Source organism: Coturnix japonica, chromosome 18 (genome assembly GCF_001577835.2).
Source record: "Coturnix japonica isolate 7356 chromosome 18, Coturnix japonica 2.1, whole genome shotgun sequence".
In the NCBI taxonomy this organism is placed as follows: Eukaryota; Metazoa; Chordata; class Aves; order Galliformes; family Phasianidae; genus Coturnix; species Coturnix japonica.
In genome coordinates, this window is record NC_029533.1 from 2,873,684 (window position 1) to 2,899,255 (window position 25,572).

Below are 25,572 nucleotides of genomic sequence, written 5' to 3' on the forward strand. Positions count from 1 at the left end.
TTGGTTTTGGTTGTGAAAGTAGTGAATTTCAGTGCATCCAAAGGCCCTGGACCCAAGTCTTCTAATTCCTGGAGAAATATTTTAATCACTGGAGTATCTTAAATTTGATGTTTTCATAATAAACTAATTATAACTACATTAAATAGCAATTGTGCTTCCATTATGATCTTATGTGTCTTGATCTGGTTAGCACTAAAAATATTTTCAGTGTTGTTTAATTTATTCTATCGCCTTATTGGTTATGAGAAAACACAAGACAACTACTACTGGAACACCTGCATATTAATAAACAAGATTATTTATTAAAGAGTAGCCTGATGAGCCACGTGTTCACTTAAATCCTGCTCTGACATATTTCAGAATAAGTAAAAAACGTACAAAACTGCCCCCAGAACATTATATTCTAAGGCCTCGTCTGCTAGGAATTTCCTGCACAACACAAAAGAAAGTGACTGTTTTGTCAGCAGATCCACAACTGGAGCATTATAATCCTGAAATATTACTTTTCAAAGAACTTTAAGTCCTGTGACTGAAACTCAGAATAAAGTAAGCAGAAGGACAGCTATTTCCCAAAATGACAGTAAGAACCTGCTGTATTAAAGTCATGTTTAACAACTATTTTGATGCAGTTAAGCCTTATAAATGCTGTGCATCCTTCAGACCAGAGAAAAATGCTAATGCTGATTTTATTTTTCAGAGTAACTACCCTCATCCAGGATAATTATTATCGCATTTTGTTCAGCCCCACAGCACCTGCTCTTGTAGCTGTCCTGGCAAACCTATGTTGGCAGAGCCCCCTAGCGTATATTGGAGTAGATGCAAGCATGAAGACAGCTGTCCTTGCTTAGTTAAAGAAGAAAACTGAAAAAACTGTGGAAAAAAGAACAAACTAAGCTGACTCAAGCTCCTGTTCATTAAAACATATTAGAATAAGATATATACTAAGGCATACATAGCAAATAAAGGTTTGCATGTACTGGTATGGTTTACATTCCATGCAATTTATTTTCATATGTATATCAAATAAAACCAATCTCCACTAATGTACCAGAGAAGGAAAGAATTTCATTATTTCAGGTTTATAAACAACCCCAGCAGAGATACAGAGATTGCAAGGATGCAAAAAAAAAGTCAGAAAAACTGCATCTCTTTCCCAAGTGGTTTCTTGTCTGAACACCAATCCCTGTGAAACAAGTGGATTTAGGAATTCCCACTGTGCTTGGTTTTATTTGCTTAATTAATTGACTACAAGCCTATGAAAACAGAAGTGCTGTTTTCTGGACAGGAAAGGGAAGAGACAGTAGGGATATTAGGAATCTAGCATTGACATTTCTTTTTATGTACCTCTATTAAACAACCAGCCCTTAACACAGCATCTGCCCATTTACTATGCACAGTGCTGCAAACTAAGCAGCAATACTGAGTAACTTCATCATTTTCAAACTCTGTGCAATGTGAAGAGAATTCTGTTAGCTGTAAGGAACTTCTAGAAACACTTGTGATGGATAGCTGTTTTTCTAGCACAAAACACATCTCCAGTAATGAACAAATTACTGGATATGATTCAAGCAGGTTCAACATCTCACATACAGTTGACAACTTTCTGTCCTCCCAGTGCTAACATTACTGGTCCATCAGACTCAAAAATGACACATGAAAAGGGAGTTGTTTTTTCCCCTTTCTATCAAGCACAGCAGGGACTCACTTTGAAACCAGCACAGCAGCCGCATCTCGAGCCTTATCACTGACAACCAAGTAACACTAAAGACAAAAGAAAACTCATTGTAAAAGAATTCAAACATGCAGATTTAATAACACAACTACTGAACTTTACACATTATTATGTAATATTTATGTACAAACACTGCACTGAGTTTAAGACAGTAAAAACAAGAGAATTTTCCATTTAACAAACAGTATCACATCCAGTTTCTTTCAAAGCAAGTTTACCTTTATAGAAACCCTACAACGCAGTCACATTTGTACTACTGCATTTCTACAAGTGATGAGCCATTTAAGTGCTGCAGTGTTGAAAAGCACCAGCTGTTCAGGTGTTTGTGGAAAAGGGGCTGTTCATCTTTATCTTGAAGAGATGACACATTCACCACTTCAAGCTTATGCCAAGTATAATTTTATGACTTTTGCTGAAAATTCTTCAGGCAGTCGTAGCTTCTTCACGTGTTACTCATCCTGACCAAACACTAAATTCCTATATAAATAATCACACTTGGCTCTCAGAAAACTTAGCTGATATTTTTAAACTCTAAAAGCTGTTAACACAGTCAAAGGCACAGACTCCTATCAGATACCCATAAAATATTTCCTCAGAGAAAAAAAAATTCACACTCACTAAAGAAGTGTATAGAAATGATTCTGAAACTGTAATGTTTTAGAAAACACGCCAGCATTTGTTATACATTGAAAAAAATAAGCCAAAGAAAAATGCCAAATGTTTGAGCATATTACACATGACGTACTATACTTACTTTCGCTATTTCAAGTATGCGATCCATTGTTGGCATACGAGAATGGCCTTCTTCAGAAACAACCTTTCCATCAAACCGAGCCAGATCAAAAGGAATCAAGCATATCATGGAGAGCCATAATAAAAGCATGTAACGAGTTTCCCAAGTCTGAAAAAGAATAGTCAAGATATGCACTTGGTTTCCTGGAAGGTACTCCAACACGGTGCTTGGAGCAAACAGATCAACTAACTTCCAAGGAACCTTCAAACTAGGAAGACAAAAACACTGAATCTGAAAGTTCTGAAACAACCTGAGGTGTGTTTGCAGAGGCAGATGAATGAGAAACAACTTCTACAGAGCCTCTACAGTAATAAAGATCAATATGAACTACATATATAACAACTATGAAAAGTTGTATGAAAAAGATTAGTTTTGTGGCAATTGCTATTTAAGAAATAAAAGCTGTACAACTATACCAACATCAACAGTAATGCTAATAGAAGCTATTTATTAAAAATCTGTTTGCATTTAGAGAAGCAGTACACTTATGGCCTTCATATTCACAACCTCTCCTATCTTTAGATAGATGATGATCATTCAAATGTAATCAATGTTTACAAGCCTTTTGCAGTTGTATTTTTTTCCTCACTCAAAAAAGATATAACAATATGAGCTACAGTATTTCAACCCATGCTGCAGAAATTATTTGCTTGTACAGTGTTTCAACCAACACTTACTCAAAACATTCCCAGCTACTCTGCATTTTAAATAAGTGGGATACATGATGAAATCTTGATTTTTGCATTAAGTCCAGCTGTTAAGTTAATGCTGCACAGGGCATACCACACCTTTACATGCTGTTGGGGTTTTTTTGAGAACAATTTCTTACATTGTTCCATTCTTCTTCAGATTTTTCTGTTGGGAGACACAGAAGTATGGCAGATTCTTACCTCACAGTCTTTTGGATTCTGGTCTGCAATCATGTCCAAAACAGGCTGTAGATCAGTGACTTCATGAGGAAACAGTCGGAGGAAAAGTTTGTATCCTCTCACCTGTAACACAAGGTTTCAAAATTCAGTAAGCCATCCATCATCATGAAGCACTGAAGAAAAGACCCACTGATGAGATATTATACAAACCTTGTACAATAAGAACAGAATTAACCTTGAGATTTTGGCATTTTTACAAACTTAGTAAGAATTCATGAAAGAATGAAAACAAAACACGGGACCTCCAAAGACCATCTAGTTTAGGTCCTTTGCTCAAGCAAGGTTACAGAATCACAGAGGCTGGAAGGAACCTCTGGAGATCACCTCGTCCAATCCCTGTGTAAAAACAGGTTTCCTAGAGTAGGTTACACAGGACGGCATCCATGTGGGATTTGAATATCTCTGGAGGATGAGAGCACACAGACCCACTGGGCAGCCTGTTCCAGTGCTCTGCAATCCTCAAAGGAAAGAAATGTTTCCTCATGCAGCACATTGTCCAGGACCACATCTATTCAGTAGGGTTTGGAGTATCTCCACTGATGGAGACTCCACAATCTTAGACTCAATTCCAGCATTGAGTCCTTGCAATAAAAAAGCATGTTTTAGAATTTCAGATGGAAATTCCACAATCTAATTCTTCAATGTGCTTTAGCTGTACTCTTCTTTTTAACATTATGACTCAAGTTAACACTCAAGATCTTCCAATCCACATCTTTAATGCATTCTGACCTCGCTTTTTACTATTCTTTATCAATACATAGGATGAAGTATCAAGGAACTGCTGCTTTCCTCCCACAAAAAAACCCAAAACAATCTTTCACACTACAATTTAAAAGGTTTTACTGCATTACTCAAACAATAATCACTGTTTTTCTATTTTTAAACTAACATATGTTTTCAAGTTACTTAAACAGCAAATAAAGATACTGGTAATCTACATACTTTCAGTTATAAAATGTTTAATTCTGTAGGGTTTTTGTACCTTCGTAATGATGTAAAGAAATTTAAAAGCCAAGTGAAAAAGCACAGGCGGAGATCCACTGTCTCGTATTACATCCAGCAACATATTCATCATCCATTCTAATGAAAGGAGAGGAAAAAAAAGTGAGAACACATACAGTTGGATGGCGGTTTCTCATACTTCTAGTAGCTGGGAGAGAGGTAGTAGTCATACAATATATCTAATATTAACCATAGCAATCTTGGGCACAAAAATTATTGTGTAAAAGATGACATTCCTACCTAAGTGGCGATCCAGCAAGTGAGGCTGCTCCTGGTACTTGTCCATTATAACTGAAAAGAAAGAGATATCTGTGATTAATAATTCAAATTAAAGGCCTTTAAAGCCATTAGTTGAAACAGACACACTCCTGATTCTTGACTGCTTTAGTTTAAGATTTCAATATCCTCAAGCTAACTGTTGCCACACCTTTAAATGAGGTCAAAGAGCAAGAGAACAACAGAGAAGTTAGCGTAAAAATACAAGAGCTGTGCAGTAACATCATTTACCTGTACTGAATCAAATGCTCTCTTCCAGGAGTCTCCCAAATTACTGTTAGATCAAAGTTACACTTCAGAAAGAGATCATTCAATGATCAACACTGCCTGGTGATTACCTGGCTCATTTTAGGTATTTGGTCAGAAAACTGCTTTTTAATTTGAAATCTCAATCTTTCATTTTCCTGCATTTGTTTCTCTCACAGTTCTGCTCTCTAAGCCTTCCTCCTTCTCACATCAGACTCAGGTTTGACATAATACAGCTTCAGCAGTGCTACAGCTGACCACTGGATGACACTGCACAACCACATTCAAGACATCAGCCAGTCCAACAGCATCCTTGCACTAACTTGTACAATTCCAATGCGATTCCACAGTGCTGTCTCCTGTATCAAGATGGGAGCTTGCATTCCCCACTATCATTATTTTTCTATTATAATTAATGATATCTGAATTGGGTACGAATAGCAGAAACACAGAATACAAGGAATTCTATCTACACTCAAAGCAATAGCATGAAGCCTAAGTGGAGTTTAAGTCCAACTCATTATCCCATCAGATTGCTTTCCCAGATCAGAGAGTGGTAATACAAAATGAAACCATAAATAAAAACGTTGAAGAGAATGAACTGCAATCAATCAATCAATCAATTTCTAGTGCTGTTATGAAAAAAAGACTAAAACTGCCCTCCACAACTGTTGTTGCAAATGCAATTATCTAATCCAGGCTTTAACAGCTCACTAAAAATGCATCACGTGTTTTTGTGAACGTTCTTGAGACCTGTGTCAAAATCTTCTGTAATTAATTATTACTGCATTGCCTGCTTGTAGATGAAGATAACTAACCTTCATATCTGTAAACCACTCGTTTACCCTGTCACCATGTTGGGAACAATCGCCATGAAAGGTCACTTAATAATTTGTAACACTAAATACTAACTGTCAGTTTCAATGGCACGTTCTAAGCAATATTATGCTCTGATACCTGCGATACAGCTACATCCCCCATCTTCAACTGACACATTCCCAAGAAGAGCACAAGGCGGTTTTGCAGCAGGTAGCAATGTGATTTTTCTCCCAAGAATAAGTGATAGAGCAGAGAAACACACAGGAAATGCTCAAATACAGCCTGAATAGACAGTGATGTACAAGTGAGGCATGGCAGCACCATCAGCTGGACAAGATGATGGCTCTTCAGCAGCTGATGATGTTAAGTGCTTTCCTACTCCATCATCTCTGCCATTTCACTTATGAGACTGGATATTCATAACATGAGTGTTCTTACTACTTCCTTCTGAGCAGTTCTGTGTCATCAGCTCTTTAGATGGACCACTATCAGCTAATTCAATGGAGTAACTTCTAGGTCAGATTTCCAAATCCAGCCTTTCCTGGTTTATTGCTGGCCTACTTGGTTTTATCAAAAGCCCAGACAACGAAGCAGGACAGGATTCAGCAATTCCATCATTTCACCAAAAGCGATACAAAGCTCTGACCCACTTCACTTGATTTTAGATACACAAAAGTAAGTTTTGCAGGTTACCCGGTCAGGACATCGCATCAGATCCAAAGCTGGGAGCTCTATGAGCCATGTGCCTCAGACAGCACCAGGTGAACATCACACCTGTGCTGGGAGGGAGCTCCACTCTGCTGCGGTCACAGCTGAGGCCCCTCCTATCAGAATTAACACCACGTGTGTGCTGCTCTTCATGTTTTACAAGCAACACGAAGATTAAAAAACATTAAATTATGGCTCCCGAGCTCAAAATGGATGCATTTAAGAAGAAGTCAGGTGCCAAAAAATGACTTTATGTGGCAGAAACAAACGTTAGCTCGGCTGTTTTCTGTGCAGGGAGCGGGAGGTTCCGCACGGCTCAGAACTCAGGGCCTTAAATCCAAGCCCTGGGTGGAACCTGCAAAAAAACATAAAACTGAAAATCCCAACTACCTGTTGAAAGAAGTTTCAAGGTTATAATTAACCCACGATGATTAACTTACAAACAAAGAAACAAAAGGCTCAAGCCATCAGTGCCTTACCGATGAATTTCTCCACGATCACCTCCTGGGCCACCGAGTCCCCGTACACACATCTGAGGTTCCCGAGGAGCGCCCGCACCTCCTGGCTCTCGGTGAAGCTCTCCAGGATGTTCCCCCGGGCGATGACATCCTCCCGGTTCCTGTTTTCCTCCGAGCCGGCTCCATCCGTCTCTCCCACAGCCATGGCCGAGGCCGCCACAGCTCCGCGTCACAGCGCTGCGTCTCACAGCGCCGCGGTTCCGCGCTTAGGCCGCACCCGCCCCACACACACGCGGCTCCGAGACGGCGCACGGTGATGGCGACAGCCCCGGGACACCGAGACAACCCACGGATCGCCCCGGCAACCGGCACAGCGCTGCTCACAGCCAGCACTGCTGCTACGGAGCGGGAGTGGGACCAAAGCAGGGACGGCAACACCCGTGTGCGGGGCGGGGCTGAGCGGGCGGCCGGTAGCGAGCAGCTGTGAGCCGCTATGGAGCAAAGGCTCTGACAGTCGTTAACACCTGAGGTAAATTTGGCTTAAAGCATTGGGCATAGGTTATAAAACACAAAAAGGAGTTGCAAAACGCTGGTTATCTGTAACCACCGCCATTTCTTAATCACACCGTGGTTGAGGTGGGGAGGGTAATGGTCGACTCTTAAAGCACGAAGGTGCAATAGTTCTCACATTCCAGAGAGTGGAAGATACAAGCAGGTTCACGTGTGCCCAGTTCGGCATCACGATGTTTTACCCCTCATCTACCCCACATTTCCACCCAGTTCCCCCCCCCCCTGCCCCCCAGCTCCTGTTTACCCCACAGCAGCACTACGTGGCTGCTCCTCTCTTGACACACTGAAGTCAGAACCTAAAGCAGACACTGAATAAAGCCTCCTCATGTTTTCCTTTTGCTTGACAGAGCACACAGCCCAAGGAGCAGGATGCAGAGATGCAGGGTCCCCCCCAGGGGTGCTCATTCATTCATTCCCTATCGGCTGCAAAAGAAGGGGTAAACTTCAGTCATTACAGGACAGGTGGGGGTTTCTCCTTCTCAAGATCTGGCAACACCAGCCATCCTCAAATATCCATCTTCAGGATCACATTCATTAATACGAAACACAACCACAGAAGGAAAGTACACCACACAACTGGCTTCTGTAACACAAGTGTTTTATTGGACAACAATACATCTTAAGCTCATATGTATTTTCAGTGCAACACCTGAATCACACACATGATTAAATGTGAGGACTCAGCACTTCATTGTTCTTTCAGCTACAATTTCAACTGTATTCTCACTCTATTTTTCCACTTTTCAAGCTGTATCAAGTGTATAATCCCACCAACTGTAGCCCAAAATCAAGGAAGTAAAAAAAATAAGTTGTTCTGTTATATTTAGATAATTAAATTATTTTAAATAGTATAAATTACAAAAAAATCTAATAAATCTTCATGGCACATCCACTTAAACCAAGTCATCTGCTATTTCTGAATATGATATTTTGCCTATTAATCACTACAGCCACACAAATATTGCACACAGAAGTTCTACCATTCTTAGTTCATTTATTGGGCCACATGACTTGCTTTTACTACTTTTCTTTATAAAAATATGTCGCTAACATACCCCAGCTCACATTGTACACCAGCACCTTTGGTGCACAGTTTTCTCCCCACATCCTCACTGCCCATTTTCTATAAAAATAGAACATCAGGAATACTAAAATAGATAAAGCCATCCAGTGTGACACTGTTCCCCCAATAAAGCAGCACTGGCAGAGCAGACCAGCTTTGTACATTATCTAAAAGTGAAATACATCAGGCACCAACCAACACAGCAAAGTTGATACTCGCTATGCAAACAAGTATCCCTCCTACTCTTTGCTATGTTTTCACAGTTATTTAAATGTTCCTATCAGAGCATTATGCACAATAAAGACTGTTAAAACTATGTTATTATCAAAGTTATGGCAATGATCCATTTTCTGACCGTATAATTAACTACCAAGGAACTACAGCAGCATGTCTTTTAAGAAAAACTACTCAACTGAATTTCTCAGGGAAACACAAAAAACCATTTAATTACATTAAAATAAATATTAGGAATGCTAGTGTCAACTGCAGTCTGAAGGACCCTGCCTACCTTTAAATCCAAAAGAAAATGTTTTTATTTTCACATTCATAAAATCTAACTTAAATTTTGAATCATAACCCTTACATAGAAAGAAATGAAGACAAACATAAATAGGTAAAAGGAGCAAAGACAGACAGAAAACTGAAGCAAAACAAAACAAATGGAGGGGAAAGCCAAGAAACCAGTGATTACTTCCAGCACCAGTCCCACAGCAGGAACTCTCAGTATTGAAAGACCAATAGATGTGGTAAGCTGCAAACAACTGTGGAAATACAGCAGAAGTGATACTCCCAATACAAAATAAGGTCAAGTTGACTGTAATGTTACTTCCCAACCCAGTGGAGTCTTCATAAACACTGCAGTTTTTTTTTTTTCTGTGTATGAATTTGTGCTAGTAAACTATTATATGTTAAAAAATAGGCAATCAATCACTTTTAACAATTAGTGAGGCTCAAAAGTCTACTAAGCCTTGTCGTGGGTTTTATCATCAACACTGATTCCTAGCTTGTGTTATTTCTGATAAGCAGAGGCTGCTAATCACTCAGGTTTGAGAAATTACATAGTCCCTGTCTGCTTACTTTAAAAGTTTTTTCATTACATTTATGGTAGATCCTCTGTATCCTGTCCCAAAATGGTTCCAGTGGTTTATGTAATTAAAGAGCTGATACAATTTATTTCGTTTCTCAAATCCTGGAGCTTTGGGTATTTTACTATGATAGGCAGAGAAAAATGAGCTGCTAAACCCACCAAACATTCCAGCAATGGCCAGTTCAAACTCTGAGTGGCCATAGAAGGAAGCAGGGTCAAAGATAATCGGCCCAGATTCATCCTCAGCCACATTTCCTGCCCACAGGTCCCCATGCAGTAGAGCAGGAACAATTTCTACATCAGAAAACATTTCAGGAATCTTCACCTAAAAGAATATGAACAAACATGTAAAAATTAAAGAGCTTAAAACAAAATTGCAGGTTTATTTTCATTATCTTATTAAAAAAAATAACAAAAAAAAAACAACTGGAAGAGTAACATGAACTCTTCCAGCTGACGGTGCTGTTGGACCAGCCATGAAGCTGTTACTGTTGCTTGTGAAAAGTTACGTAAACCTGTTATAAAGTATATTTAAAATTCCACTGATACATATCTTGTAACATTCAAAGAACCCCACACATTTAAGATACGGTTCATACCTTCAGCTGTGACCAAAGCTCTCTTGCTTCCCTGTCTCCATAATCTTTTTCAATCAGATCCAGCTGAGCTTGGAGTCTGTGACGAATAAAGAAAGAAGGCCAATCACTCTGCCATTCATTCACCTAGAAAACATGATGCAGACATTTAGAACTATTTTAAGATATGTTAAGATATGCAGTCAGTGCATAACAAGTTAAGATGTTTGATACTGTCACGATGTTGGTATTAGACATGCTAATTAGAATTCTATTAGACATTCAGTCAATTGCTCAGTCTGAAGTGATGCTTTCTTCCATGCCTAAGCAAGTCTGACTTTCACATGAGGTGTAAGTTGAGGTTCTCCCTATTTTCATTCATTGACATTTTCTTAATGTGTTTTGGAGGTATAATTTCTGGTGAGCCCATTTCAGTTGTTCCATTTATATTCCAAAGCCTTTCTGGAAATGCAAAAGGATTTATTTTTATTAGGCAATGTGTTTCTAATTTGGTATAAATCTGTACTTAACGAGGTCTTTCAAATAGTAGTACACTGATTCAGTTAATTAGTAGGATGAAATTCAGTCATGCACAGTCAGCAAGTGACTGATTTATCTCAGAGATAGTTCCAATATCTTAAGTGACAAAGCTCTCTAAGAACAGTGGATTTTGCCATTAAAAATCTATGCAATAGGAGTTTAGAAAACCAAAATCAAAGACATGGCTGGGGAAGAGGTGCTTATTCTATTAACTATCACAAGGCTAAAGAATTCCCAAATTATTTCAAATTCTTATTCAATCCACTCTATTGTTACATTCATGGTAGCAGGTTACACACATTGAAGAACCACCATATTCCCTTCATCATCAGGACAAAATGAAGCTGTGAAAGCAGAACTGTTATCCTAAAGCTGAAGGCCAATGAAACAAACCTTTATCTAAGGAGTTTACAGAACCACGTCACCTTTCACAAATGGGCAACGTACCTGTGGTATATAACCACAGCAAGTGGCCTTATGGAATCCAAACTTATCCACATACTGAAAATCAGAGCAACTGGCTCCTTTACCTAAGAAACATAAACACAAGCAGTTCTGAGATCTTTATATAGCAAGGCTTGCAAACACAGGGCTACATTTCAGATTATAGGAAAAGAAAAAAAAACAAACCACAATACACAAGCATGGGCAAATAAATTTACAATTTTCTCATTGTCTCAACACCCTCTAAAAATGGAAAGAACATGAATATAAACATGTAAAAATTAAAAAACTTTAAACAATAAACTAAATAAAGTACAACAGCAAATAAGAGACTAAGCTGCTCCAGCGCTGCCCATATGAAGTGATTTTGAAGTTGATGGCTACAAGCATAAACTGAAACTCCAAGCTAGTAATGAGTATTACTGACAGAGCTCAGTAACTCAACAGTGTCCTAGTACTGCCTGTAGCCAGTCTAACACACTACTATACCACAGCCAAATCATTTTTGTTTCAGTACACAGGAATCTATATTTTACCAATTGTATTTCCTTCCTTCCTCAATTTCTCTCCAAGTTTCTGGTTATAAAGATGAAGCTCTGCTATCTGCTCTCCAAGCTTTGAAGAATATCTGGAGGATCAAAGAACAAAACAAAACTGAAACTAAACAAATGGACAAAACATTACAGGAAAAAAAATAATCTCAATTCATTATGACCAAGTGTAAGGTTTTACACTTGCCAGACATAATGAACTTCACAAGCACACAACTGGGAGCAAATAGCTAGACAATAATTGATTAAATGTGATAGTAAAAAAGAACATAAATTATGTTCTTAGGGTAAAAAAGAAAGAACACTCACAAGGTTGCATGCATAAACATAGAAACATCAGTCTTGATAAATACTTGCTGTACCAAGTGGTGTGGTTTAACCCGATAGACAGATATGCACCACACAGTCTTTACCCACACTCCCCACAGTGGGATGGGGGGAGAACATCAGAAAAACAACAACAAAACTCATATGTTAAGATAAAGGACAGAGAATTAAGGGAAAAATATTAATTATAAAAATGTACAAAACAAGTGATGCACAACATAATTGTTGTATGCAATGTAATGTAAATGTTAAAAAAAACCTGCTGACTTATACCCAGTGAGACCCTGAGCAGTGCCTCCCTGTTTCTGTTTAGTTTTTTGTGCACCCCAGCCTCCTCTCTGCAGGGAGGTGTGAGAAGCTGACAAAGTCCTTGACTTAATGTAAGCACTGCTCTGCAACAACAGTGTTATCAGCGTTATTCTCATCTAAAACACAGCAGCATACCAGGTATGAGGAACAACATTCATTTGTTCCCAGCTGCAATCAGGACAAAAAAAAAAAAATCTAAGATACAAAAAAATATATCAAAAAAGAGAAAAAGATGTACAGACGTACTTGTTGAGGTGCTTCATCTTCAGGTACTCCATGACAAACATTGCTCCTCCTCCAGGAAGGTCAATTACTTTAATAGGCTGAGGCACCCTCACAATATTGGTTTTCTGAATTGCTTCTAAACTTGCCATTTCCCCCTCAAACATCTTTCTAGCCTGTCCAGGAATAAGAACATCCTTCAGCTAAAATAGAGATATTTGCAACAAGTACCTTAGGAAAAAACATATATATATATATATATATATATACTGTTTGCAGATTTAATACAGTTTGCTTTATCTTGGTAAAAAGAGTGTAACTTTCAATCTATACAATGAGACTTCAGTGCCTTATTTTGTTTATTTTTCCTCATTAATTTTCACCAGTTTGTTCCAGGGTAGTGGGGTATGTAATACTCCACCCTGAACTCCCAGTTGTTTATGGAAATAAACTACTCAGACATAACAGGATCTCTATGGATAAAACCCAAGACTTCTTCCTTCAACCCACAGTTGGCCACTACTAAATAAAATAAAAGACTGAATCCTTAAACTGGTTCTCATCTCCATACAGGTCAGTGGCCACCAGATGAGATAACAGTACAAAGTCCAAGCCTGTACTCTGCATTTTTGAAGGGAAGATGTTTTTCACAGCAGTTTTAAGGCACTTTAAGATATTGATATAACAAGTTTCTGCTGCACGGTATTGAAAAAACAAACAAACAAACACCAATTGAATACTGTATTCATTTAGTAACAGAAAAGACAAGAGCTCAGTCTGAATATCTGCAATATTACGGTAGAAAATCCAGCCAATGGGAAGTTTGAAACCTTCACAGCTTAAAACAAACAAACCAAATCAACCAAGCAACCCAACGAAACATGAAAAGGAATGCAGTGAATGCAAATTCAGCTTTAGACTTTTCCAAACTAAGCGCTACAATAATAGCTCTGTACTCAGCCCCTTGTTTACATGTAACAATGACAATTCCTGTTGTTGATTACTATGACAGTGCATTAAAAATCTCATTTTCCATTAACCAAACTCACTATGTTAACACTTGATGTAAAGTAACCACAGATTTTAAAAGAAAACTGAAATGAAAGCTGAAAAAAGCCTGAAAATGCAGAACTCTAAATCATCAATCATCTGTTTTTAAAAGAGAAAAGCTCTCTACATGCAATAACATTAATAGTTAAATATCTGCTGGCATTAACCTGAGGTTTGTTGTTGATTTTAACAAATACTCGTCCACTGTCTGTTTCATAAGCTTGGCCTTGGCTGATACATCCTCCTCCCGAGCTCCCAAATGCCTTCAGAACTGAAGTTTTCAATTCTGTTTTCAGGATCTTCTCCATGGTAATTCCCAGGCTTCTGCAACTGTCTCCTGCTAAATCCAGTGCAAAACAAGATTAAGGGTTTGGGTCCTTCTTTCACTGTCACGCTGCTATGAGGTATCAAGGGCTATCCAAACAAACAAAAAAATAGCAGCAAAAAAAATAGTTAATCCAGAGATAATATTGCAAAGTGCCTCCCTTCCATCGGCTCACATAGAAGAAAATATTCGTAGAATAAAACTGAGAGGTGTGTCCTGGGTCCTTTCTCAACAGCACTGAGAGCTGCTGGTATTTGTAGTTTGAACCCGTTTTTCTTTTTTAAGCTGTTTGCGTTGGTGGAAAAGTAATTCTTAAACAAATCCACTAGAGGGAGTCTATACGCAACACTACGAATCGCGCTGTGGGTCTTAAAGACACAAGTAACATATTTTTAGTCTGCTGTTGAATAACGCTGCTGACTGTAAGTCGGTCAAGACAAACATGGACAAGAATTAAGAGGGGTACGATACAATATTCATATGTAAAAACAAAATATTACCTCACAGAACTGGAACAGTTTCATCCTTAGGTTTCCCCAGCAACTCACTTTCAGAAAAGATCTCATCCTCGTCTCCAACCTCTAGTTAAACTTAAGCAGAGCTCTGGTATCCATACGATTTTCCTTCAAACACAAAAATGTTTTCTGTTCTATTGCAAAAAGATGATCTTTGAAAATTTAGCATTTATCATTCCTGCCTATGACTGACAGAAAATCCACTTCTGTTATGATTAGAAGGTGAGAAGTTAAAAGTAGTTGAGTATTTTAACAACATAAAGACATTGAAGATGTCATAAGCCCAGCAACTTTGTTAAGTAACTTTTACCTTTTTATGAAGATATGTGAAAATAAGCTATTAAGAAATCTAAACAGTGACTATCAAAAAAATATTTCAATCAGCTGCGTTATGGAATGTTACATTTGAACAATTGGTATAAGGAAAAGGGCATAGCGAGAACAGTTCTTCAACAATACCCAAACAGCAGATAAGTTTTTAAGCTCTGTGTATTTTATCAATGTTTTCTTCAGCAACACAGTACTCCAAATTAGAATCTATGGCTGTGCAACCACCATTGTCCTTGTTGGCCATTATATCCAACAAACGAGGGATTTAACAGGGTGGACTGTTAAATAAAGGAGCTCCCCAAGAATGAAAGCAAGCTGTAATATTTTAATTCAGGAAAGAGAGACAACGATAAGCAACAGGAAAAACTTTTTATTATGGAACAAGACAAAAGGAGCAGCTATTCTACCAAGCAAGGCTTTACAACTTTTTATTGCAAAAGTTCAACAGCCAACGAGTCTAGTGGTAGAACTAAGCAAAGTTATATCAAGTGATTGTCTTCTCCAATCCTTACAAATAACTGCAAAACCAACAGCTAGAAAACTTGCAATGATCTTCCAATATCCAGTGAAAAGATTTTTAATTAAAATCATTCCCAAACACTTAAATTTCACGTTAGGAATCATCATCTCACCTACCTGGCACTGCAATTTCATTACCACCCTATACCAAAAACAGCAGGGTTACAGTTTTAGTATTATCCTGCAAGTACAACAAGTAGCTAATATGCAAAGCTATCATTAAATCATTTATGGCAGTGATGAAGAGTTGAAGTTAAAATGTAACTTACAGAACAGCTTTTGGTTCCATGTCTCTTACCCCTAGAGCTAAAAAGTGCACTTAGTGGGTACTGAAAAAAATAAGTTAACCTAGGGCACCTGTAGGCTAAACTACATAATTTATATGAGGAACATACCACAATTTGATAGCATTACCCTGTTGGCAATGACAGCAATCAGAAAATGTACCTTTCTGTTAATGAGAGAGCACATCCTCACGTGATGTACACAAGTAGAGCGTCTTACTTGAGAAAACCTGCTCTAAGAATTTATGCTATTGGACAGCAGCATAACTCAGAAAATAGAGCTAGTTTCAGTGAAAATAAAATTTCTCTATGCAGGAACTGGCTGACTGGCAAGCACAGAACAGCCAACAGGAATGCAAAATGCATGCCAAAAAAATACAAACTTCCTACTGCTTTTCATCAGAATGAGAAGCAGTCTCCATTCAATGAAATCACATTAACAAAACAATTAGCAATTGTCCAAATCCCTTTGTACAGCTTCTGTTACACGGCCATCTTGTTGGCTGTCCAAATATTTTGTTTACACTGTTTCCATTCACCTAGCTGGAAATTAAGACTTGAAAGGATCTGAGCAGTCTATCGTGGAATAGGCAGGAGGAACAGCAAAAAACAGGGAGCAAGTTTTCAAGCCACCTGCTCAGTAATTAAGGAAAGCAGATTTACATTTCGCAAACACTCCTCTAATATTTTCCATTAGGGTACAAAAATGATCCCCAGCATTTCTCTACTCTTAAGAGCAACTGGTCCCTAAGAAAAATTCCACATAATTTACACTTGAGTGCTTTGATTTCTATTAACTTGCCTAGTCTCAAGCACACAATGCCTTCTTGACATCAATGGATCTTTTACACAGTCAAATAAGCTGCTTCCTTAGATATTTCCCTCTCCATCTTTGCTAAAAAGGGATGAATATACCACACCTGGTACTCAGTAGGACTCACAGATTCTAGGTCTTAAGCTGAGCAATGGGGTCAAGGATCTAACAGCTATTTTAATATTGCCAGCCCTGTAGTTGCATCATCAAGTGCACAGTTTTCCAAGCAACACAGGCAGCATCGTGCTTGAGCAAGATATCACTTTACCAGATTTCTCATAATGTTTAGAGAAGACCCTCTGTACCCTGAACCAAAATGGTTCCAATGGTTCATGTAGTGAAAAAGCTGATAAAGCTTTAAGCGTTTTTCAAACCCTGGAGCTTTAGGAATTTTACTGTGGTAAGCAGAGTAAAAAGAACTGCTGAAACCACCAAACATCCCTGCTATTGCAAGCTCATACTCTGAATGGCCATAGAAGGAAGCTGGATCAAAGATAATTGGACCAGAATCATCCTCTGCAACATTTCCTCCCCAGAGATCTCCATGCAGGAGAGCAGGAACAATTTCCACATCACAGAACAAACTGGGTATCTTCAGCTGCAAGGGAAGAAAAGCAAGACATATCAGTAATGAATTTGTGAATGATTATAGGGTTTTTTCCACATAGATGCAAAGGCTGCATCTATGAATTCAACTTGCTTAAAAATCAGTTTAAAAAATTAAGTTGGAACATCATAGGACCTTATCAACAGAGATGCAGATAAAATTAAAAGAAATTCTACTTTTACACAAAAGGAAGCAGATGACAACCAGTCACTGAACTGTTCAGGTGGTTCTTCAGCATTCAAAACTTCAAAATGTAAAACTAAATTCAGCGCCATAGCACCTAACAGGCTTTAGAAATAACATGAAGCGAAGTCACTTTGTCATTATGAGAAAGTTCAGGATACTCCTGACAATCTTGAAAAGATTTCTACAAAATAACACCCAAATGTCTAATACTGCAGTCACTTAATCAGACACAAACCTTAAAGAGCACACAGAACAGCACTCCAAATATACATTTATCATCATGAATGTTTTTGAGGGAAAGAGAAACATGAACTTGATCTAGAATTTCCCAGACAGTAAAGCCAAATGGCATTCGGCACGCATTCCTTTTAGTGTATAGGGTGACTTACAAAAGCCAGTGAAACAGACTAAAAGGCATTTTAATCTCCAAAAGCTGGAGTCCTTGCTAGGACTAGTAGTGTCTTATCAACAGCACTGAGGCAAACCAACAAGAAGGAACTGATCTACGACAAGAAAATCTGAACAACTGAGAGAACTTTTACCTGAAGTCGAGCCCAAAGTTCTCTCGCTTCCCTGTCTCCTGAATTCTTTTCAATCATATCCATCTGGGGCTGGATTCTTTGCCTGGCAAAGAAAGTCACCCAGTCTGTCTGCCAGTCATTCACCTGTAGGAAGAGGATTGCAGATGTTGGTTCTACACCATGCACAGTTTTTCTTATTTCAAATATAACATTGGAGGAATACACAGCCTTTAAGCTGAAAACACCATGAATAGTAAACGTTACAAATGTAATAAAAAGTATCTTGAAATGTTAAAATATGGGGAAAATACTTTTCACTGAGCAATAAGATACAAAAAAAAAAGAAAAGATATGGATGTCTACTGCATCCGTAAGTGGCGTCCAAAGCACAACTTTCTTCTGCAGGCTAAACAATGCTTTTTCTTTTTGTAATGTCATATATAAATGAATTTCTATTACATTTATGGCCCTTTGTGCATTATTCAAGGCAAAATAAAATACATTCTATCACTCTCATGAAATGTAACCTACCTGTGGAAGATAGCCACAGCAGGTAACTGTGTGAAAGCCAAATTGATCCACAAACTGGACTTCCATTTGCCCTTGCCCTTTACCTTTCAAACCAAAGACAAAAATCCAATACCAATGACAAGATTCTAAGCATCTAAATTACAAATGGACCTTAAAAACTACACAATGAAGTGTACAAAGATTTTCCTACTGAGATTTAAAAAAAGAAAAGCACGTTAATATACTTTTTGTTACAATGGTTGTTGCTGTCAGTTAACTTTAGAGCTCAACGTAAATTAACTACATTATAAATTCATCATCCTATTTTGATATAGTATATCTGCACTAATATCCTGTCCTTGTAGAAGCCATGGCTCAAGGTTTCAAGGGTCCAAATAGAATATTCATTTTGCTTACAGAAGCCCAAAATAAAACAAACAGGAAAAAAATACCAATAATCCCATCCCCACTCAGCCTGGGTGTTTCTTCCACAAATATTAAGACACTTTATTGGAAGAAGAAAACGTGTCCTGAAACAGCAGAAGTTAAATTAACTGTTTTGTAGATTATTAACTAGGTTAAATTCATTAACAGCTGTGTACTGTACCAACTGTGCTCTCTTCTTTCTTCAGCTTCTCTCCAAGTTGCTGGTTATGAAGGTGGAGATCAGCCAGTTGTGTTCCAAGTTTTGATGAATGCCTAGAAACAAAAGTATCCTTAGCAAAGATAAAACCCAGACTCTTCTTTAGATCTGTCACTCACTCTGCCTCCTTCTCTCTAAAAGACTGATAAGACAAAGAGCATAATGGCCCTCATTTATCTTCTTTTTAACTTTTAAAGTTTGCCCTCTACACAGTTTAGAAAAGTCCTGCTGTAATTACAAACAACTCTCACAACCAGCTGCCTCCCATATGAATAAAACTGTGCTACTTCTCCTGTCTCTCACCTCTCACATCTCTCCCTACTTCTAAAGGCACTATCATTTAAGGTGAGGTCATTTCTCCATTTTCTTCTCATTAACGCAGACCATAGCTATACCCTGAAATTTGTAGATCAAGTTGTGCATCTGAACCCTTCTCATCTTAGTCAGCAAAAACAACAGACTTTCTGCTCTTCCTAATAGAGTTCACTGAGTTGTCTTCACAAATGAGAAACTAAGCTGGCTGCAGAAATACTGAGACTGAAGCAGGAAGCCAGCTATGCCCATCTCCCTAATGAAACTGGAGGGAAATACACATCACTTTTTAAATTGCTCAAGTGTTTGCAACAGAGAAGGGCCAAAGGCTTAAAGCCATTAAAACCAATGTGAGAACTATTGAAAAAATAACATGAAATCTGGATGCAATCATGTTTGGAAGTGGCTTTCCATTTTCATGACAAGAAATAATAAACAGCAGTTCCTATATCAAATGCAAGTGTATAAAGCAGCTGACTAAATAGTTTACCTTACTGTAAAAAACAAACTATAATTTAAAAATAATTAAGTACTATAAAAATACACAACAACACACACTTGTTGATGTATTTACTAGCTGAAGTATTCTGATATATTTTATATAGTTCTCTGCTATATAAATTCCTAGAGATAACTTGACTTGACACAACCTCCATCCCCTCAACCCTAAAATAAACATTTAATTGCCACAACAATCAACACTTCTGACACAAGAAGCAATGACACTGCTGTGCTTTACCTGTTTAAGCCTCTCATTTCCAAATGTTCCATCACAAACAGGGTACTGACCCCAGGCAGGTCTATAACTTTGATGGGTTTAGGCACTTTTATTGTCTCTGTTTTCAGGATGGCTTCTAGACTTGCCATTTCTCCCTCAAACATCCTTCTAGCCTGTCAAATATCAAAGGAAAGTATTAATCTCTATTAACACCAGTCACAGGTAAAGAAGATTATTTCATAAAACCAACCAAGGTTGTAAACAAGAAATGAATAAAAGAATAAAAACAAGAAGCAAGTATGTTAATGCATGTACAAGGCAGAGATAGATCCAAACAACCCCATCTGACAGCCAGGTAGAATTAGAGACTGAACTTCATAAAGTGATTTAATCGAAGGGATGTAATTTCTGCCATGCTCTATAAACACAAAAGCAGCTTCTTCTGTTTACAGCTGAAGGAATGTAACTCACAGATTTGAAACATAAGTGGTATTTCATTGACTGATCATGAAGCAAATGACTAGAATGACTTTGAGTAACATCATTCCCTTGTGTTGTTCTACTGGCACTAATCACATGAAGAAATACTGCTCTAGAAGAGTTACGTGGAGTTGCAGATGAAGACACATGGGAAATGGGTAATATTTACTAAAAGTAGAAGTAATGAAATATGATGAATAAACCAGAAATGGAATACAAGCCCTCCATTACTAATATACAAAACACAGAGATAGGACTGTTCACAACAGACATCAAGTTAAAATCCCACAACCTAGAGATGATCAAGAATGAAATACTGCTGTAATATCTTTGTTTGGAGGAAGTCTGTAACACTGCAGGTCCATCTACGTCATCATAACAGGTGAAGCTGTTAACTTTAATAGTTTTTAAAAATAGCATTTTCTAGAGGATTTCATTTTTTTTAAAGAAACTGCTGATATATACCCACACTGCACAGCATTACAACAGCTTGGCACAGTTCGCTTTAATTGGCATTTAGAATCCACAGACATGAGCAAAATACTAACAATATAAAAACCCTAACAATTACTGAATAGATCTTTCCAGATCTTCTTCCATGGCCCTACCTTGCACCGAATACCTAAACACACACTGAACAAAAGCCTCAATAGAATGGCTGTTTCAATCCAAAGCGTTTGCAGCCTCACACAGGACAGCTCAGTCTGTCAGTGTTCTGCTGCATTACCATTTATCTTCTGTTCGGTTCCCTGATACAATCAGGGAGTGTCAACAAACTGAGAAGCACCTATAGGAGCAAGCAAACTTTAAAATCACACAGCATCACACAATGACCCGGGTTGGAAGGGACCTCAAGGATCATGTAGTTCCAACCCCCTGCCTGGCAGGGCCACCAAACATACACCTTTACTAGATCAGGTTGCCCAGGGCCCCGTCCAACCTGGTCTTGAACACCTCCAAGGACGGGGCATCCACAACCTCCCTGGGCAGCCTGTTCCTTAAAACCATTTCCCCGTGTCCTGCTATTATCAGCCCTTTCCAAGAGTTTACTCCCCTCCTGGGAGTAAGTTCCCTTCAGGTACTGAAAGGCTGCAATGAGGTCACCCCGCAACCTTCTCTTCTCCAGGCTGAACAAACACAACTCCCTCAGCCTGTCCTCATAGGGGAGGTGCTCCAGCCCCCTGATCATCTTCGTGGCCCTCCTCTGGACCCAAACAAAAAATATTTTTGTTATTAAATGCAAATAGAAGTTGCTCGGTCAGTCCAATGAAGCCGTGTGCTGCCACAAGCACAGAGTAACCGTGCAGTAACTTCCACCCGGGCCGATCCTGCCGCCCACCTCCACGGAGCGGCCGCTCTCACAGGAGCCCGCGCACCCCCCGCATCGAACCAAGGGCCCTGCGCACACATCCCACCCTCAAAACCCCCCCCACCTCCGGCTTCGAGTTGCTCTTCACGTACACCCGGCCGCCGTCCGTCTCGTAGCTCTGGCCCTGGCTGATACAGCCGCCCCCCGAGTGCCCGGTAGCGCGGAGCAGCGCCGAGCCCAGCTCCCGCCTCAACGCGTCCTCCATGGCTGCGGCCAGAGCCCAACTGAGCGTGCGCCATGAGAGGAGGGGCGGGGCGTGCAAGATGGCGGCCATTGGGTGAGGTGAGGGGATGGCGGGTGCTGTGTGTAGCTGACAGGATGGACGGTGAGCTCTGAGGGCGATGGGCCTTTGCTTTTTGTATGAGCTCCTCTGCAGTCCGTCAGTGCTGGACATGGGTCAGTGTCGGTCTGAAAGAAATCGCTCAATCCCTTTTCTTCCCATTAGGACTTGGGGTGACGTTGGTGAGTTTCAGTTACTGTGTAGGAAACTTTGTTAAGTATTTAGTCAACCTGCTCGAAAATACAAGTTTCCAAGTATAGAAGCTGGAAGATCAGGAAGACTGATCCTTTTATTCATGTCTCTGTAATTCTGAGGTATATATTTTGATTTTACAGCATTTCCTGTGGTCTCACTGGTTGCAATAGGACTGAATTTCCTTCATCCCAGCAATGTCCCTGCCTTTCATTTTCAGGCTTTCCCATAAGTCGCTTCATTTTATTTATTTCTTTTTTAAAGCCTCACTGTCTTTACAGAGAAGCTGATATTTCAGACTTTGGCAGGATGTGTGGATCTGTAGCATTCCAAACAGAACTACCGTGAATCCTTTTGCTATGCTGATACATTTCTGTCTTCTGCAGCGCCTGCCGCGATCATCTGTGCTGTGTTCGTACCAAATCCCAACCTGGTGAGCTATACTAATCTTACAACATTCATTGTACCATAATTGCTTCTGTGCACAATGTTTTTACTTCCCTGGAAAGCACACGGTGTGTGAAGATACCATCAGGAGCAAATGAACCGTACACTTTTGTGCACAAGAAATGTGACGTCTCCGTTTTGTCAGATTTACTGCATGTACCAAGACTGTGCACATAGCAGGTTAGCAATGTCATTGATGCTTTTTACAAGTACATATTCATTGTCAGTCTAAAAAATTACAAATGGCTTCAGATTGGGCCTTTAGCCACTCCACATATGTCAAAAGTGTGCAAAGTTTTGCTTGCAGAAGGCTGCTAGTATTGCCTTGTTGTTAGCTGAGCAGTAATTCACTGAACAGTTTGTGGATGTGACAATGACAAGTTAAAGCCTGGTGTCTTAATCAGAACCAGGGATAACATAGTACCACAATGGGAATAGAAATAGAAATGTTTTTGCACACCTGGATTCATCTTCATTCCTGAACTTTCATTTTGATGTATATTGGCTCTCCTGAGTTGATGTAAAAAATATCCTTAAACCTGCATTGCAAAGGTTGGGTTCAGATAACTGCTGTTATCTGCTGTTATCATTGAAGAATGACTGAGATCATGCTGAAGGAAACCTAACTCTTCATTTGGAGTTGAAGCAGGTAACATGGAAAAGGATTCCACAAAGCTTTATTTCAGCCTTATTCAGAGAATAAAAGAGTAATGTTGTTCAAGAATTATAAGGTTTGGAAGCATTTAAAGTGACCATCACTGTGTTGGTGGGATTTTTTGGTAAATAAATGACTGCAATTTATTTGAATTTCTTGTTGTTGTTTGTTTGTTTGGGGGTTTCTTATTTTGACAAAGTGTTTAAATCTATTAATCATAAATTCTAATTGTTTCCTAATGGAATTAAAGTAGAATTTAACGTCTGTGGTTCAGTCTTCAACCACAAAGTTGTAGATTTTCCAGACTGTCAGTAAATAGTCCCTGGAGGACAACATAAGGAGCAGAAAGCAATTGCATTTCATTCCATAGAATTTCATTGGATTGTACTGCTTTCTGATTGCATCTGATCAGATAGGATGGAACAGAAGTTTGGCCAAAACTGTAATGTCAAACTCATTACATGGTGGACATAATCTGGGGGAGGAGCTGGCAGCACGCTTTGCAAATGAGATATCCAGCATTCTGCAGGAAACTCAGCAGGACCCGCAAGACACAACAATTCCTAAAGGCACCACGGGCCATGTTTGCAGGGGGCACTGGCACTCAGCTCCTGCAGGTGCTGGATCTGGGAGCTGTTTCCTCACAGACAGTAGTGCAGGTTCTAGTTTCAAGCTCTTTGTGATCAGTCGCACGCTGCCTTTGGCCTCTGTTCCACAGGTTACTGTCCCCATTTGAAATAAACCACTGAGTCAGGCTGCAAATGTACTTACTGAGAATTATAACACAGCCCTTAGCCCTGTACTGAAATTGTTCATGCAGTGCAGGTCTGTATACCACAAAAGGCACGTAGCATGTGGGTTGACATTGCAATAGTCCTTTCTTGCCTGCCTCCACTCTTCCCCCTCCCTCCCCCTGTATCATTCATTCCTATTTGAGTACTTTGAAAGGCTTGCAGTAGGCTGCTGAACCCACCCACTTTCCTCTGCACTGTTGGGGTTCACCAGCAATATTTATCTGGTTCTGCTGCCTGCAAGCGGTTAACTTTCTGTTTAAAATAGTATTTCTTTCTGTGGAGGAGAAGATAACTGGCACGCTGGGCTGCAAATTATTTGGTGAGTCACCAGTTAATACACACGTCTTGAATAGAAAAGCACTGCAGCTGCTAATTGCTGTTTACTGCTTGACATTATGTGCGAGAAAAGAAAAGGTAATTAGTATATGCAGCCTTTTATTAGGTGGTTTATGTATACAAGTGGCAAACATGCACAGGGGCTTTTCAGACTCTGCTTCTGTGCGTGTATAAGTAATGTGCTGTGGGCTCTTTTTGTCTTCTTTCCTCTCCCACATCCATGGATAAGCTGCGGGGGTGGATCAGGAAGGATGTAGGACTTTCCATCAGAGAAAGAGATGATTTATAAGACAGTCATTGGTGTTCATTGTTAGAGCTCTTTTTTTTTTTTCTCTCTAAACGTAATTTGCCCTGAGAGAGAAATAAAATGAAATTCCTCAAGTCGTCTGTGTGAGCAGATAAGTGGAAACGAGCTGCAAAGTTCCATGATCAAAGACTGACCTTAAAAGTGGAATTTTGCCATCGCTCTGATGATGCAGAAGCACCGAGCCGTGCTTCCATGTGTGCTTATTGCAGAGCTGATGCCTCTGTGGGTATTCAGAAGTGTCTGAAGTCATTTCATGGGTGTGATTTGGGGTGGAATCTGAGTGAAAGTGAGATAAGCGCCAAAGGTTTGTTCTTGGTACAGACACAGGAATCCCAGAGGCTTCTGTTGTTCTGGTTTTGTTGCTGTTTTTCCCCGGGGATGAGCACTCTGTCTCCCTCTGGTTTTGATGCAGCCTTTGCCATGTTACCACTGTGTTTGATTGCTCTCAAAGTTCTGCCTCTTCAACAGCCTCAGGAAGAACAATCTTAATATATATTAACTTTAATAATGGGAAGGTTTTATGCTCTTTGTGAGGGTAAAACAACATAAAGTGCTGAGTCCTGCTTTTGTTGTTGTCTTCAGTACCTACAGCTCCCACTTTGGATGTTCGACAGTTCCAGTTGGTTTTTTTGCTTCATTATTAATCCTGACAAAGGTGACATTTGCAGCTGTGACTCAGGCTTAGCCTGCTTCTCTATGGCACAGTTAAAGAGCACTATATGTATCA

At 39.3% G+C, this 25,572-nt stretch overlaps 3 protein-coding genes and 1 long non-coding RNA gene across 6 annotated transcripts in view; 1 reads left to right on the plus strand and 3 right to left on the minus strand.

Annotated features, from left to right (window-relative positions):
- The window catches only part of TBCD (tubulin folding cofactor D), a 97,623-nt gene extending 90,282 nt beyond the window's left edge, over window positions 1-7,341 (minus strand). The window contains exons 1-6 of one of the 2 annotated variants that reach the window (XM_015879840.2): window positions 6,985-7,341; window positions 4,697-4,747; window positions 4,437-4,534; window positions 3,416-3,517; window positions 2,487-2,633; window positions 1,706-1,761 (exon numbers count right to left, since the gene is read on the minus strand). In XM_015879840.2, coding sequence (XP_015735326.1) covers window positions 1,706-1,761; window positions 2,487-2,633; window positions 3,416-3,517; window positions 4,437-4,534; window positions 4,697-4,747; window positions 6,985-7,168 — 638 coding nt within the window. In that variant the 5' untranslated portion in view covers window positions 7,169-7,341. Of the gene's footprint in view, window positions 1-1,705; window positions 1,762-2,486; window positions 2,634-3,415; window positions 3,518-4,436; window positions 4,535-4,696; window positions 4,748-6,984 lie in introns of those variants that run through there. The other variant, XM_015879841.2, reaches the window with a different exon arrangement.
- Window positions 7,342-7,376: 35 nt separating this feature from the next.
- Window positions 7,377-8,398, plus strand: LOC116654212. The gene is made up of 2 exons (XR_004309247.1): window positions 7,377-7,492; window positions 7,881-8,398. It is a non-coding gene; the product is annotated as an uncharacterized LOC116654212 (long non-coding RNA).
- Window positions 8,115-15,109, minus strand: FN3K (fructosamine 3 kinase). Of its 2 annotated transcripts, XM_015879852.2 has the most exons (7): window positions 14,527-15,109; window positions 13,869-14,038; window positions 12,676-12,827; window positions 11,779-11,870; window positions 11,246-11,328; window positions 10,283-10,405; window positions 8,115-10,008 (listed from the first exon to the last, which is right to left on the minus strand). In XM_015879852.2, exons 2-7 carry the CDS (start codon window positions 14,007-14,009, stop codon window positions 9,670-9,672), a joined length of 930 nt encoding a protein of 309 aa, XP_015735338.1. In that variant the 5' UTR covers window positions 14,010-14,038; window positions 14,527-15,109; the 3' UTR covers window positions 8,115-9,669. The 2 variants fall into 2 exon arrangements, with proteins under 2 accessions (XP_015735338.1, XP_032304200.1); XM_032448309.1 differs by lacking the exon at window positions 14,527-15,109 and having other exon boundaries at window positions 13,869-14,491.
- A 117-nt stretch (window positions 15,110-15,226) lies between these two features.
- On the minus strand, window positions 15,227-22,045 carry FN3KRP (fructosamine 3 kinase related protein). Its single transcript, XM_015879850.1, has 6 exons — window positions 21,899-22,045; window positions 20,007-20,158; window positions 18,920-19,011; window positions 18,334-18,416; window positions 17,824-17,946; window positions 15,227-17,086 (listed from the first exon to the last, which is right to left on the minus strand). The coding sequence occupies exons 1-6, from the start codon at window positions 22,037-22,039 to the stop codon at window positions 16,748-16,750; spliced, it is 930 nt and encodes a 309-aa protein (XP_015735336.1). The 5' UTR covers window positions 22,040-22,045; the 3' UTR covers window positions 15,227-16,747.
- Window positions 22,046-25,572: the final 3,527 nt, after the last annotated feature.

What these genes read in the sequence shown, in the direction of transcription:
- FN3K (XM_015879852.2), bottom strand. Translation starts at nt 14,009, where the DNA reads ATGGAGAAGATCCTGAAAACAGAATTGAAAACTTCAGTTCTGAAGGCA. An exon ending in AAATCAACAACAAACCTCAG is followed by an intron (nt 12,828 to 13,868) that starts GTTAATGCCAGC and finishes ATTCCTGGACAG; the next exon opens with GCTAGAAAGATGTTTGAGGG. An exon ending in GAAGGAAGGAAATACAATTG is followed by an intron (nt 11,329 to 11,778) that starts GTAAAATATAGA and finishes TATGTTTCTTAG; the next exon opens with GTAAAGGAGCCAGTTGCTCT.
- FN3KRP (XM_015879850.1), bottom strand. Translation starts at nt 22,039, where the DNA reads ATGGAGGACGCGTTGAGGCGGGAGCTGGGCTCGGCGCTGCTCCGCGCT. An exon ending in GAAATGAGAGGCTTAAACAG is followed by an intron (nt 19,012 to 20,006) that starts GTAAAGCACAGC and finishes TTTTGTTTCTAG; the next exon opens with GCATTCATCAAAACTTGGAA. An exon ending in AACTTTGGGCTCGACTTCAG is followed by an intron (nt 17,087 to 17,823) that starts GTAAAAGTTCTC and finishes CTTCCCTTGCAG; the next exon opens with CTGAAGATACCCAGTTTGTT.